The sequence below is a fragment of the Biomphalaria glabrata genome, chromosome 8 (assembly GCF_947242115.1).
Source record: "Biomphalaria glabrata chromosome 8, xgBioGlab47.1, whole genome shotgun sequence".
NCBI lineage: Eukaryota > Metazoa > Mollusca > Gastropoda > Planorbidae > Biomphalaria > Biomphalaria glabrata.
This window is the reverse complement of record NC_074718.1, coordinates 5,262,071-5,278,137: the sequence shown is the minus strand read 5'-3', so window position 1 is coordinate 5,278,137 and position 16,067 is coordinate 5,262,071. Positions and strand designations below refer to the sequence as shown.

General features: G+C 39.7%; 1 protein-coding gene across 3 annotated transcripts in view; it reads right to left on the bottom strand.

Annotated features, from left to right (window-relative positions):
• The window catches only part of LOC106057322 (cadherin-related tumor suppressor-like), a 157,680-nt gene that overhangs the window by 5,876 nt on the left and 135,737 nt on the right, over positions 1–16,067 (bottom strand). For all 3 annotated transcript variants that reach the window (XM_056039228.1, XM_056039229.1, XM_056039230.1), the window contains exons 13-19: positions 14,970–15,149; positions 12,688–14,729; positions 11,384–11,604; positions 8,208–9,961; positions 7,215–7,312; positions 6,056–6,396; positions 1,142–1,347 (exon numbers count right to left, since the gene is read on the bottom strand). In XM_056039228.1, the coding sequence (XP_055895203.1) occupies positions 1,142–1,347; positions 6,056–6,396; positions 7,215–7,312; positions 8,208–9,961; positions 11,384–11,604; positions 12,688–14,729; positions 14,970–15,149 (4,842 nt within the window). The remainder of the gene's footprint in view (positions 1–1,141; positions 1,348–6,055; positions 6,397–7,214; positions 7,313–8,207; positions 9,962–11,383; positions 11,605–12,687; positions 14,730–14,969; positions 15,150–16,067) is intronic.

Genomic DNA, 16,067 nt, shown 5'->3' with positions numbered 1-16,067 from the left:
CACTTTGTATGGACCAGTTGTGAAAGGGGGAGGGTAGAAGGGGGTATCTTGGTGAACATGATTTTTTTTTTTTTTGAATGCTTAAAAAATAAAAATGTTTACATAGGGCTCAAGAATCCTCAAGGGAACTAATTCAACTTATACCACCACATCTGTCAAGTACGATTTCTTACCTTTGTTCAAGATACCAAACAAAATAATTAAGTAACAATAGTTAATTGACTAATTGGTTAATTTGTTTTTATTCATTCTTGTGCTGTCAGGTAAAAGATCAATTGTGCAAATTTCAGCTTAATCTGAGATGGGTTAGGTAGAAATGATGTGTACAAACTTTTTACAATACAGACAGAGTGAGTTGATACAAGCTTTGTAAAAAGAGAAAGTACCAAGTATTCTGAACTAACCAAAGAAACCAACTGCGTAAACATAATGCATTTATCTCAGTCAAATGAAAGATTTGGCACATATTTATCTTTTTGTATGATTTACTAAGAAAAATGTCCTCCCTAGTCTTAGTGAAAAAGCCTTGGCAATGCTTTATTATGCTCACATTGGCAATATTTTAAGTTTCAATAGTACTGCCTGGTATGGCGATCTGAACATTAAAAAGGAAAATAAATTTATAAAATCTTAAATGCCGCTAGTAAGGTTGTTGGTAAAAAAAAAATTTACTGTTTGGGCGACTGTTTGAGAAAAACATTCATAAGAAAGCTAAAAAGATTTTTAAAATATAAAAAAAAACACCCTCTGGGTCAGGAGTTTTATTTTACCATCACAAAGGAAACACAAGACATCGATGACAAAGCCAAACAGACACAAAAACTCTTTTGGCAATCAAATTATTAAATACAATACAACTATCTACAAATACAAATAAACATTTCACATGCAACTTTTGAGTGAATCTGGTGTGAATGTATATTTTGTTTTCTATAGTTATTATGTTGTTTTTTTTTTGGATTTTTTTTTTGAGAAATGCACAAATTGTAAGACAATTGCCTTTTGGATAAGATTATTATTATTATTATGTCTGTGAAGAATGACTGTAAAAAGATCTGAAAATCAAAACTAGTATGACACCCATATGACATAAAAATCTTTTTTGAAGTAACGACTGTAATTTTATAAGCTAAGTACTCACCCAAAGCAAACAGCTGCTGGTGTCTGTGGATGAACTGAAGACTACTCCTTTGTTCTGGACTGTCCTCAGTCTTAACACCAGGGCAGACTCAGCTACACCACGTCTACGTCTGGCCCTCAGGGCAGCCAATGTGGCATCTCTCACAAATGACTGGTGCAGGGTGTACTTGACTTTAGCATTGTTTCCCAGAGTGAAGGGTTGCCTCACTGTTAGTAGATTTATTGTACACAAATGTATTGTAGGTATTAAGAAATGTATGGCAGTACTTAATATGTCCAAATTTAATTCTATGCATGACTAAATGCATGACGCGTAGGACGTAATCATCTTCTTTTTTGAAGTAACGTCTGTATTATATAAGATAAGAATTCTTCCTAAATACCTTAGAATAATAATCTAATCTAAACGTAAGCTTAGTGCTAAACAAAAAATGATTTTATCATAAATGCAGCTGAAATGTTCATTACAATTAGTTTGGTGATATAATGAGCATTAATTTACAATTAGTTCGGTGATAAAATGAGCATCAATTTACAATTAGTTTGGTGATAATAATAATTTTATTTATAAAGCGCTGTTAACAAACAAAATGTAGGCTCAAGGCGCTGTAACAACATTACAAACATAAACACAATTTCTAGGATAACAGTTAATCTAAAAAAGTTTTAAACAAGTAGGTCTTAATGTTCTTCTTAAAAGTGGTATAGCATGTTGTCTGTCTGAGATCAATGGGGAGTGAGTTCCAAACCTTTGGTCCGTGAACTGAAAAAGCATGCAGACCGTAGCTTTTGAGGGAGAAACGTGGCACTACTAAAAGCGTTGAGTCCATTGAGCGCAGGGTTCTCTGGGGGACATATGGAGTAATCAGTTCGCTAAGGTACAAGGGCATCTCATTGTTATATATACACTGATGACAAAGTGTGGCGACCTTGTAATCGATTCTCGCTTTCACGGGAAGCCAATGGAGCGTGCGCAAGAGCGTAGTAGCAGAATCTTGTCTAGTTTTTTTAAGGACTATTCGAGCGGCGTTGTTCTGTATACGTTGCAGCTTGGCTATTTTGTCATCAGGTATACCTGCTAGCACGGCGTTGCAGTAGTCAAGGCGGGAGAGTATGAATGCCACAGCTAGCGTTTTTGTTGACTCCGTTGTTAAATATGGTCGGATCTGGCCTAATCTGCGCAGCTGCAGATAAAGACCTTTGCAGAGCTGATTTATGTGTGGGTCGAAAGATAGTGTTGAGTCGAAGAAAACTCCAAGATTCCGCACTATATGGACAAAAGGAACATGGCAGTTCGTGATAAAGAGAGAATCTGTGCTTTCAACTTTTGAGACATTGTTCCTAGTGCCAATCTTAATTATTTCTGTCTTGTCTTCGTTCATCTTGAGTTTATTTTCAACCATCCAATCGCTCACCCTTGCAACAGTACTACTGATTTTCTCTGCCAGATGCGACACCTCTGAGGGTACTGATGAATCGTATAACTGTGAGTCATCGGCAAAGAAATGGTATAAGATGCCGGTTGGCCGTATGACACCGCTGAGTGGATATGTGTACATAGTGAACAGTACTGGGCCTAGAACTGATCCTTGGGGTACTCCGTACTTCAAAAGTAAGCTTGTTGATTCCGTCCCGCTAACAACGACACTTTGAGTGCGTTCCGTCAGGTAGGATCCAAGCCACTTTAGGACGACTCCTGCTAAACCAAAAGTTGCAGAGAATCTGGCCATCATAATTTCATGGTCTAGCGTATCAAAGGCTGCGGACAAGTCCAGCATAGAAAGAATTGATATGTGGCCTTTGTCGGAATTGTGAAGTAAGTCGTTTAGTACCCTGACCACTGCTGTCTCTGTGCTACGGCACTTCCTATATGCAGATTGAAATTCTTCCAAGAGACAGTACTGTTCAAGATGAGAAAGAATTTGCACTAACACGATGCGCTCCAGAAGCTTTGACAGGAAGGGAAGATTTGAAACCGGGCGATAGTTTTTTAGACATTCCGGGTCAAGACTGGATTTCTTTAATAAGGGCCTGACAAGTGCATGCTTAAATTGCTGTGGTACAATGCCTGAAGTCAGTGAAGAGTTCACAATGTTGGTAATTGTAGGTACAAGCTCATCTAAACATTCAAGGAGCAAGGAGGTTGGAATGGGATCAAGGTCACATGACTTATTTGGCATCTTCAAAATAGTACTTTTGACATAATCTTCAGATATACGCTGAAACTCGCAAAAAGGAGTATTTTGAAAAATTGGAGAGTGGTCAAGCTGTGATGAGAGGGATGGCATGTCATTTCTAATCTGCTCAATCTTCCCAATGAAGAATCTATTGAAGGAATCAGGAAGTTCAGATACTGGAATAGATGACGGCAAACGTTCGTTATTTGCTCCCCCTAACATTTCAGCGGTGATCCTAAATAGCTCCTTTGAAGAATCAGAATTTTCGATTATTTGTCGAATATGACTAGCTTTTGCGTCTCTAATCATACGGTTAACCTTGTTTTTTTCTCGTATGTATATTTGTCGATGTATCGTCAGACCTGTCTTTTGAAATGTACGTTCGGCACGTCGGCGAATAAGTTTGGCATTCTTTATGTCTTCCGTCAACCAGGGTGCAGATGGCCTAACTGAGACTGTACGAGTGACAAGAGGTGCATGGCTGTCCAGCAACTTTTTCAAGCAAGAATTGTAATTGCTGAGAACGTCTGTGTTGCTCTGTTGCAACAGCAAAGAGGTCACGTCCATTTTGAAGGAGGCAATATCTATGGCTTTAAGTTTACGGGAAGTCACGTTTTTCTTTGGCCTTTTTGCTTTTGATAGGCGCATTTCAAAGTTTACGAGAAAATGATCTGACAAGCCGCGGTCTGAGACATTGAGTTTGGCTACAAGCTCACTTGCATTTGTAACAATCCAGTCAAGAGTATGGCCTTTGACGTGTGTCGGAACATTTATCAGTTGGTCTAAGTTGCGATCCTTTAGCGCATTTTTCAGCGACATCGCGTATGTCTCATTTTCACTGTCAAAATGCAAGTTCACATCGCCTATGACAAATAGATCTTTTGTTGATATGTGACTGTCAAGGAGGTCTTGAAATTCTTCGATGAAAACTTTTGTTGTCAATTTATTTCTCTTGCTTGGTGGTGGGCGGTACAGGAAAATAAAAGTCAGTGTTCTACTGAGGTGGGAAAGGCGAAACTCGCACATCTCAAAGGTGGTGTACGTTGAGCTTTCAGGTCTTATTGTTACATACTTGGCTAGACTATCTCTGTACAGTATTGCTAAGCCCCCTCCGCTGCCTGTTTTTCGAGGTAGACTCTTTAAAAGAAAGCCTGGTGGCGTTAGCTCAATGGTTCTTGGCTCATCACCAACTTCTTTAAACCATGTCTCACTAAGGAAAACGATGTCGTAGCTATCATCAGTGATGGTGTCTGCAAGCTCAAGAGCTTTGTTACTGCATGACTGGGCGTTGAGGTGCATTATTTTAAGCAGACTGGAGGATATAGTCACCAGAGGCGTAGCACATTTTGAAGACACCGGAGGAGTAATATCCCGAATTATAGTTTTTTGATGGGGACATCTGACCTCTGTTGTGTGAGGAGCAATAGGGGTGGGGTGGTTAATAAAACAGTTTAGTAGAGAACTGCTGAACTCTGTCGTAGAAGAAATGACAGGAGTAGGGGTGGGGTTAACAACACAGTTAAGAGTCCTGGAAACTGTGTGACATGTATCTGTTGAGTTGAATTGCGGTAGGTTATACCATAGGCGAATAAGACGCCCAGCCCTAGACCCACGAACTGTCGGCAGTTTACGCCCGATGCCAAGTCGACGAATATTTCGGAAAACCTCGCTGTCTAGTCGTGATTTGAGTAACACACATGTGCGTCCTATGCGACGTAATAGATTAGCGTCCATGACTCCAGTACGGTGATTTGACACACTAGGACTGATGACACACAGGTTTGCGCTCCGACTGCTATGTAGTGGCCACGGTACACGGTTTTACCAAGCACATCAATCCCTCGGGCTATGAGTATCACTCTGTTACTGTTTATATAGATGCTTGTTAAACTAAAGGATAGTAAATGAATACAGAAACTAATTAAATTTAAATAACGTGACTTAAATCTATCGAACTAAATACACCAATCTATAGACGAAATCAACACAAATCTAATGGTATAAGAAAGATCACTTAGCTCTAGAAAATGGCAACACAAAAATCCTCCAAAACGAGAGACGAAAAAACACGACTGCTGCCTGCTGGCGCAACAATTAATTGTGATATAATGAGCATTAATTTACAATTAGTTCGGTGATAAAATGAGCATCAATTTACAATTAGTTTGGTGATATAATGAGCATTAAATATTTTGCAAGACATTCTATTTCCATCATCTTTGTAGTTTATTATGATCTTTTCATTAAAGAATGACAAGAGTTTTATTTTTTAGAAAATAAAGTGGATAAAGTAAATAAAGTCTTTAAACTAAGGTAGATAACAAAGTATGATAAGGGATAACTCTTGGTTACACTCTGGACTTACTTTTAACCTTTAAACCTCTCAAACACATTATGAAATCACTGACACTTATAACTTACACACATGCTACAAGAAATTATGATAGCCCCACAGATATAAATCACTGACACTTATAACTTACACACAGGCTACTAGAAATTATGATAGCCCCCACAGATATAAATTACTGACACTTACAGCTTACACACATGCTACAAGAAATTATGCTAGCCCCACAGGTGTAAATCACTGACACTTATAATAGCTTCCACACATGCTGCAAGAAATTATGATAGCACCCACAGATATAAATCACTGACACTTATAATTTACACACAAGCTACAAGAAATTATGATAGCCCCACAGATATAAATCAGTGATCCCAATGTTACTGACCTGAGGAGCATGTATCATCCATGTATTTACTGGAGCACTTGCAGGTCACCTCAGACCATTTGTCCACACAGGTGCCATCATGACAGTCCAAGTTGACACACATGCTGGTAGCCTGCTGCCTGGGACAGCTACTGCTGACATTCAGACTCTCTATAGGCATGCTGGTTCCAGAGTCTGAACCACTGACCAGGGAGGATCCACCAAAAGGTCGGTTGTTGATGGACACACTGTGGACACATCCAACAAAGTCATGGGTGGACACAGCACCTTTCTGGTCAGTTATGTCCTTGAAATTCTTGATGCCGCCTATGCTAATGTATTGACCAGTCAGCTGGAGGTTTCTGAAATTTAGACATTCAAAATGATAAGAATCTCAATTACACTGAACATTGCCAAAGTAGTTTCCCTTCTAAAATCTAGCAAGTTGAGCTAGAAGATTCCCCTTCTAACACCTGCCGAATTGGAGTGTTACCTGTTTAAATAATCCCGATAAATTGCATATATAAAATAATTAATAATGAAATTATACTTCAGGCTCTATTTAGTAACCCAGGAAAGCTTGGTCACATATAAATCATTTGAAAAAATTTTGACAGTTGTCAGGATACTTAGTGCAGGTCCTCTCACAGCTCGTGGAAGTGCATCATAGGAATATGCAGGAAGCCTTCATGGACTTGGCCTCCAGCCTCACACTGTAAGAAGGAACCCATAGCTTGGCTCAATGAGCCATGTCTCATGTTAACAGATGTGATTAAATGGTCATCTAGTTGAAGGGAAACCTCTGGACAGAGGGATAGGTGAAGAACCATCTCTCTTACTCCTGGCCTTTTGGTATTCATCTTCCAGTTGGTCACAGTTGGTTATAAATGGGCACAAGCTCAACCCTAATTGAACACTGGATAATTAGCCCAGTGGTTCACATCGTCAGAACATAAAGATCTTAAATGACCTTTTTTAAGAACCTATATACAATGTTCTTTTTTAACTTTAATAGATGCAGGCATGGTATTGACTTTAAAAAAAAGTTACTTAAAACCAGTGATGGCTTATTCCACAAATATAATAGGAGAGTTATTATTTAAAGTGATATCTAGAATAAATATTAAAAAAAATAAAAAACGAGACTGACAGAATGAAAAAAAAAAAGGTGCCAACTTACTGGAGAGCAAAGTTGGTCTCATTGTAACACTCTTTACGTTTATCAACACAGCTGTCACACGTTTGATCTGGACATTTCTGAACTATTAGGTTGGCCGTCTGATGATACAGTCAACAAAATGTGTGCAATCATGTGACAATGCATTAGGTAATAATAGAAGAAACATTGACTACAGTCTTGACAATACATGCAAAGTTAAAATTAATTCATAACACAAGTTCATGCCCCGACATTCAATCATTCTATTAAGTGTGTATGAGATCTGTTCTTATAATAAAATAATGCCTAGTATCATTTATCTAAGATTGTCATGGGGAGAAAAATAGATTTCAAAGACATAAATTGAACAGTTTCACAGTCCAAGTGGCCAGACGTGCCTAGAATCAAATCAATGTAAGGGAGGTAAGACAAAACGTTTAACTTCCCAAAAGTTCAAAGTGAACCAAGTTTTTAAATGTGAAAAACATAAGAATATGATCAACAAATTTAAAAGGTATTTTGAATTTTATCTTCATATGGTGACGATCAATCAGATTTTATAGAAATCACTACATTTGAAAACTAAACACAACAAATTGAGTTCTGATAATGAGATGGAGGGAGGCGCGGTGGCTGAGCGGTAAAGCGCTTGGCCCCCGAACAGGGGTTCGAATCCTGGGATTTTTAATTTCGGGATCTTCGGGCGCCTCTGAGTCTGCCCAGCTCTAATGGGTACCTGACATTAGTTACGGAAAAGTAAAGGCAGTTGGTCGTAGTGCTGGCCACATGACACCCTTGTTAACCCTAGGCCACAGAAACAGATGAACTTTACATCATCTGCCCTATAGACCACAAGGTCTGAAAGGGGAACTTTACTTTTTTTTTTAATGAGATGGAAGTTCAAATGATACAAAGAGTCTGTAGAGAAGATTATAAATGGATCAGTTTACCCTTCAAATTTTTAGAATAGAAAGAATACATAAGTAAGTAGATTCAACCTGTAGACAAACTTACCCATGTGACTTTAGTAAACTCCAGTCTGTACCAGTATCCAGTGTTTACAATGGCTGTGGTGGACAAGGTAATGACTGCTGAATCCTGGGCGTCAGTTGGAGGATCTAGCAGAAATGATACTTTGACTTGGCTGTTGACTACCTCAACAGCAATGAAGCCTTGTCGCAGCTGGCCTATGGAGACTGGGCTGAACATGAGGAGAGCATTGCTGCTGACCGTAGCAAAATACAGACTGATGTTGAAGGTGTGATAGTTGTCCACCGAAGGGAACACAGCGTACGAGCCTTCACCGAAAGACATACTTGACAGCTGGCAAGTAGGACCATGGTAGCCATAGTTGCAGCGGCAATGGTAGGTGTCTATGAGCTCTTCACAGGTGCCATGAGGGGAACAAGGCTGGCTGGCACAGAAGTTGGGAGTGTCGCAGAATTTCCCCTGGTACCCCGGAGTACAGATGCACTCATAGGAGCCATCGATGTTGTGACAGGTTGCCCCATTTTTGCATTCTGGAGTAAGACTGCATTCATCCACATCTATCTGGCAAAACGGGCCTTGCCAGTTGTTGGGACAGCTGCAAACATTGTTGTTGCATGTTCCCCCATGATTGCAGTAATCTGATCCACAGGGCTTTTGACTATCTTCACATAAAGGCCCAGTAAAAGCTGGCATACAAAAACATGATATTGCGGGGTCAGGACTCCAAGAGGTCATCACCCAGCTGGGCGAGTCGATGATAGTGATTTCCTTCTGCAAAACAACCACTGTTGAGCAGACTCCCCCATTCTTACAAGAACCAGAACTACACCGAACAAGGGCTACATTCTGGATACTAACAGAGCTTGCAGTTTCTACAATAGACTTTGAAGAGTTCAATCCTCTAATCATGTCACTACTGCTGAGTAATCTGTTGTGGTTGTCGTTTGCAAACATGAAGACGTAAAGATTTGACCCAGACTCTTTCACGCTGTAGATCCTACAGGTTACATACACCCCAAACACATCTTCCACTGCCTTTTTAAACAAAGTGTATTTCTTCTCCAAGAATGTGGATGCCTTTTCATTTCTTAATTCCATGACTACAGAACTGATCAGACTGTCATTGGTCAGTAACTGGACGTTGACAGTGACATCATACTCCACACTGGGGTATTTATCATCTGTTCCTTGCACCCTGAGTTTATACGTGTCCGCAGAGGTCAGCTGCAAGGCTTCCAGGTCACAGTTATTGTTATTAATAACAAAGTTGGCTGCATCTCCGCTCAGGATTCTACACCGGAACGGGTCAGAGAGATCCGAGTCCAGCGGGCGAACATCTGCAATTTTCCCAGACAGCCTTTGATTTTCGAGGAGGTTAACTAGGACAGTCAGTGGCCGCGGTCTGGGCTGGGCATCATTTATATCCGTAACAATGATGGTGAAAGTCAGTGTTGAGGTCATGGTGGGAGTCCCACCGTCAGACACAACTACCGGGATGACAAACTGTGGTGTCAGATCTCGGTTAAGAACTTTGGTCGTCTCTATGCGGCCGGTTAGCTCGTTGAATGAGAAGTAGTCAGACCAGGAGCCCAAAGTGAACTTGTATCTGTAAGGCCCCTGGTTGGGTGGCAGGTCAGCATCTACAGTGTAGTCTCGGAGCACTGCCACCTCCATTCCAGCCGTTTCATTCTCTGAGACATTCAACCTCAGGGTCTCAGGGTTAAACCTCGGCCCATTGTCATTGACATCTAGCAGTTCAATAACAACAGTAGCAGTCCCTGAAAAATAAACAGAAAATATTGTTTAACTCATTGCACACCAAAGATGACAAACAGATTTTGTAAGATGCTTCATGAAACTAGAAGACCCAAAGTCTAGAACAATTAAATATGTGACTCTTTGTCTTTAACTCATGGAGTGCTACTTAATCCTATGTTAATATAGAAATGAAGCTAGGTGCTGAAACAAATGATGATACATACATATATTAAACATAAATAAACAGCAGCACCAGGGACCAAGTTTTTAAATGAGAGAAAGTAGTGAATTAAATGTGACGAAAATAAGGGACTGTGCCTTGGTCATGACAGTGAACATACATTTTATAGTGACGACATAGACTTTGGGTTAGAGATTAGAATAGACTTTTATTAATCAGTTACGGCTAGACTCTTGAGGGGATAACATCGTTATTAGAGACAGATTAGACTGTGGCCCATTCTGTAATAAACGTTTGTTTGAAGTTCACCTTGAGTCAACTTGGTCATTGAGTCTGTGTTCCTGTTAGTACCTTATCTATATTTGTGACGGTGTGCATGATTTCAAGAACTCGCAATTGAAATACATCAAACAAGGTACGCACGCAGTTAGTCTAATTAAGCATCTTCTAGAAATACTTCAGCTACATTTGATATACACATGCATCGGTTACAGACCCTTATTTTCGATACATTTCATTCACCACTTTCTCTCATTTAAAAACTTGGTTCCTGGTGCTGCTGTTTATTTATGTTTAATATATGTATTAATCCTATGTTTTGAGTTCAAAATGACTGCATTCGATAATCTTTGAACCCACTATCAAATTTGACCAAGGCAATATGTGATCCTAGTTAATGGAATGAGAATGAAGTCCAGAAAAGAGGAAAATGTGTTCAAATGTTTTCCTCCATTAACTTCTTCTATCATTTGTTTGTTACAGCCAATTAAAAAGGCAGAGATGATCACTTTCTAGATTAGAATTATTTATAATAAAAAATGTTGACTTTTTTAATTATAAAGAAACAACTTTGAATCTTCATATTCTGTGGGCCATGGAATTATTATATAAATGAAGTGTTTAGACGATAAATATACAAGTGAAAAGTTTGGCTGTAAAGATAAGTATGAACAGTTTGACTGTTAATATACAAGTGAACAGTTTGACTGTAAATTGACAAAGTGACAGTTTGGCTGTAAAGAAGCAAGCAAACTGATTGACTGTAAAGATACAAGTGAACTGTTTGACTGTAAATTGACAAGGGGACAGTTTGGCTGTAAAGAAGCAAGCAAACTGATTGACTGTAAAGATACAAGTGAACTGTTGGACTGTAAATTGACAAGGGGACAGTTTGGCTGTAAAGAAGCAAGCAAACTGATTGACTGTTAAGATACAAGTGAGCTATTAGACTGTCAAGATACAAGTGAACTGTTGGACTGACCTATGATTGTAGGATCATTTAAATCTTCCGCTCCCACCACCAAAGTATACTTCGAAGTTGTCTCCCTGTCCAAGACTCCAAGTCCTGAGGTTTCTATCCTGCCAGTGGAGCTAATCTGAAACCTCTCTGGAACATTCCCGCTCATGATCTTATATTTAAACTGTTTGAAATCTGCTCTGATGTCATAGTCCACAGCCATAACATTGGTGACAAAAGTATTTCTGGTGAGAACAGAGCAAAAACATTCTCTAAATACTTTAACACAGTACCAAAAGGATCAATTTCTTTCACAGTTAAAACACTGAATGGTATTAAAGACGCATGCATGAGATGTACTGAACACATTCTACATCATGACATGAAATAATGTACTAAATAAATATATAAATCTAAATTCCAATTGGTACAGTATATAAATAAAATTAACCCCCAAAAAATCATTAAAACTCTTTTAATAAGTAATACTGTTTATTGACGAGATAATGCACAAGTGACATTGTGCTATTAGAGTATGGAATGGGTTGCCTGAGCTAGCCAGGAAAACCAGTGACTTGGCAGAATTTAAGTCATTGGTTAATATGCATGACGCGTAGGACGTAATCATCTTCTTTTTTGAAGTAACGTCTGTATTATATAAGATGAGATAAATCTCTATTCATATCGCCTCACGTCTGTGCAGCAAAAGCAACTATATCATCATCTAGATCAATGCTGTCTAGTATTTTTGATTCCACATGAATAGCAAGATTACATGACATTGGTTAATATTTAATGTAAAAAACAAAAAATTAGGACATTCATTTGCCCCCCCCCCCCCTCCCCCGAAGTGGAGGCCAGGAGAGACTTTCGAATTAGGACCCCCCTCCTCCCCCACCCTAGCTACGCCACTGGTTTATACAGTGGCATGGGGCATAGTAGCTAAGGAACAGAGAGCTGGCCAGCTGTATGTCCTGGTTTCAAATACTGGCAAACACAAGATTTTTTTTTTTTACACAGGCTGGAGTATGATCATGCGTCCTGCTAGTGAAATTTAGTGGAGACACACAAACTTACTAACCTCTTTAATGAGTGTCCAGTAAATTCAACATTTGCCTCCCCTTTGACTCTTAAATAAGGAAATCATCTCCTAACAGTCTGACTGTATTACAAAACAACAAAACAAGATAGGAGAGGGGCAGGAACTAAGAAAGTTAAAGACAGCTCGTTCACATTTTAAGTCTTCAACAGGAAAAAAAAAAGCCCAATTTAAAACTATGGGAACCATTTTTAAAGTTTCAGAAAAAGATTTCAACTTGTAGACTTACGGTGGTGAGTTTTCCGTGATGTTGGCATAGTAGATTGCTTTGGTGAATTCTGGTGGGTCATTAGCATCTATGACAGATATGCTGACCAGGCATGTGTCTGTATCATTGCCTCGGACACTGCCCCAGTTTTTGGCAATCACTGAAAGGAAGACAGTGGGAGATGACTCAAAGTCTGGTCGACTGGACACCCTTAGGATGCCAGTGAGTGGCTCAATTAGGAAACCTTTCAGGTTGCTCTGCGCCTCCAGGTAATAGTACACTATGCCATCCACACCATGGTCCTTGTCCATAGCGGTCACTTTGCCAACTGATTTGCCCATTTCTGCTGATTCACTAATCGAGAAGTTATAGGAGCGGACAAGGAAACGCGGGCTGTCTTCGTTTTCACCAGTGATGTGGACATAAATGGTGGTGACAGACTTTAAGTACGAGGCCTCGCCATTGCCTTGATCTGGGTTGTAGGCCATCACCAGAAGTGTATAAAGGGTTCGTGTCTCATAGTCAAATGATGTGCTGCCTGTGATAATATCACCAGTGTTGGCATTTATCTGAAAGCTGTTTTTGGATGTGGCATCGCCAACTATGGCATAATTGATGATTCTGTTAGCGGCAGTGCCGTCGGCATCAGTTGCTACAGCTCTTAAGACTGGTGTCGATGGCACTGAGTTTTCTTGGATATAAGCATCGTAATATTCACTGTCAAACAGGGGCTTGTTATCATTGACGTCAATCAGTTGGATGTCATAAGCTCTTGTTACCTCCTTACTGTACAAAGCCTTATCCCTGGCAGTGATGTTGACAGTGTAAGAAACTCTTGTTTCAAAATCCAGTGTCTGGTTTACAACCAGTTTACCAGTGTCCACCTCGATGGCAAACATTCCGTCACTGTTGCCGCCAGTGATCCAGTACTCTATCTCACCGTTCAGCCCAGAATCACTGTCGGTAGCTGTTATGGTGTCGATAACAAAGCCGATAGTGACATCCTCCTTGACCTGCTTCTGAAATGGGTTGTTGTTAAATCTTGGTGCATTGCCGTTCGGAGCGGTGATGTAGAGCTGAACATCTGTCGTGGTGGACAGGCTGGGAACACCCAGGTCATAGCAGGTGACTGTCAGTGTCAGAAGGGGAGAACTGCCAGCTGAGGGCAAAGATGCTTTGGAGGAAATGACCCCAGTTGAGTTGTTGATTATAAAGTAAGGCAGACCTGTGCCCTTGGTCAAAGAGTACTTGACCATCGCATTAACTCCATAGTCCAATGTGTCAGAACAGGTAACCTGAATGACATTCTGTGACAGGTTCAGATTGTTTGGAACGGCTGTAAAATACTTGTCCTTGTCAAACACTGGACTATGGTCATTGGCATCAATGACTTTAATATTAACTGTAGCCTCTGATGATAATGATGGAGTACCAAGATCTGAAACAAGGACATCCAGGATATGGTCATTCATTGTGTCAACAACAGACTGCCCGGCATAGAATCTCATCATCTCTAGCACGATAATCTCCCCTGTCTCTGAGTTGAGCTCAAACTGTGACGATGGACGTCTGAGTGAGAAGAAGAACAGGTTATTAGGGCTGGATTTGTCCAGGTCTTGGGCGGTCAGTTGAGTGACCTTTGTACTCGGCTGCTGGAGCTCTGTGAATTCATACACCAGCACGCTGGACTTGAACTGAGGCGGGTTATCATTCACATCCAATATTCTGATGGTGATTGTTGTGCGCTGAATAAAGGAACCATCCGTGACACTGACCCACAGAGTGTATCTCTCCGTGGTCTCTGCATCTAAAGGCTGGCTGTTGGTAATAGTGCCTGTGCTGGCATTGACCACAAAGGGAAAATCCAGAGTATCAATTCTGTAAGCGGCTCGAGCATTCTCTCCAATGTCCTGGTCCACAGAGGACAGCTGCAGGACAAGTGAGCCCACAAGGAGATCCTCAGGTACAGCAACACTTCGGGGTCCAACAAAAGTTGGTTCGTTGTCATTCAAGTCCTTTATTGTCACTCGTACAGTTGTGCTGGCAGTCCTTGGAGGTGTTCCCTATTTTATTTTTTAAAAACAAAAAAAGGAACAGATTAGAACTAAGACTTTTTTTTGTCATTGCCAAGAATATTAACTATACATTTCGTATACATATAGTACTACAGAACAATGGTCTGAGACAATAACTGTACAACATTTAATAGGCAAATTTATTTTTTTAAAAGCCTCGTCTAAAATTAGATAATTTTGTGATTAGAAAACGGTTAGGTCAGTATGTATAGGAAGCATTGTACTGACCACATCAGCTGCTTGTATCTCCAGGTTGTAGATGGCTATTTTCTCTCTGTCCACCACTCTGTTCAATGTACTCAGTAGCCCAGTCAGTGAGTCCAGCTGAAAGGTGTTGTTCTCATTACCATACTTGATGGAGTAGACTATCCCTTGTTTCCCATTGCTGTCCAAGTCAGTGGCTGTCACCTAAAACAAACAATCAGATACTGAGCAAAAAAAGTTGATGACAAGCTGTTAAGTAACTAAGTTACTGAATAGCTATTAAGTAACTAAGTGACTGACTAGCAGCTAAGTAATTAAGTTGCTGACCATTCCATGTTTTGTTGTTGTTGTTTTTGTGTGTAACTTATTGTATATTTCACTTGAAATACAAAAATATCATCCTGATATTTGTGGATCAAGCCTCCACTGGCTTGTGGAAACCTTTTTAAAGTCATTACTTCATTTTACAAATTTAAAATAAAGTCTAAAACTTAAATAAATTGTAAAAAAAAAATCCTAAAATGTACAGAGTTCATGCTCTAACGACTCTACAAAGATTTACAAACATGATAGAACAAGAATAATAACAAGAAAAAGCCTAGCAAAATAATCTTTGAATTAAAACTCAATCTAACTATACTATTCTAACAAGTAAAGTTGTCTATAATTATTTTTACTAAGATTTATCGAGCCCTATTGATTGTCCCTATTGATGGGACCTTCATGGGAAAACAACATAATAATAGATGGGCCTGCCATTGAAAGAGGTTCTATCCAAGGCAAAAGACAGAAAGGATGGAGCAGGACGTTGACAAATCTTGTCTGGTGCGGAGTGGTGCCCCAATGGTCCAACAGACTAAGGGATAGGTGAATGTGATTGATTGTTCATCTTTGTATAATTTTTTCCAATCACAAGTGGCTAATTTCAATTCATCATATGATGTACTATTTCAACAAAACCAATAACATGCCACTTGTGCTTATCAAATTGTCTTATCATACTTATGAATGACTTCCAAACCTTCTAGTCTATAATAAAACTGTCATAGTTGTCTAGTTTTACTTCCCAAATCTGCTGCTTCTTCAAGCATGGCTTCCATTTTTTTTTTAATTAATGGACTG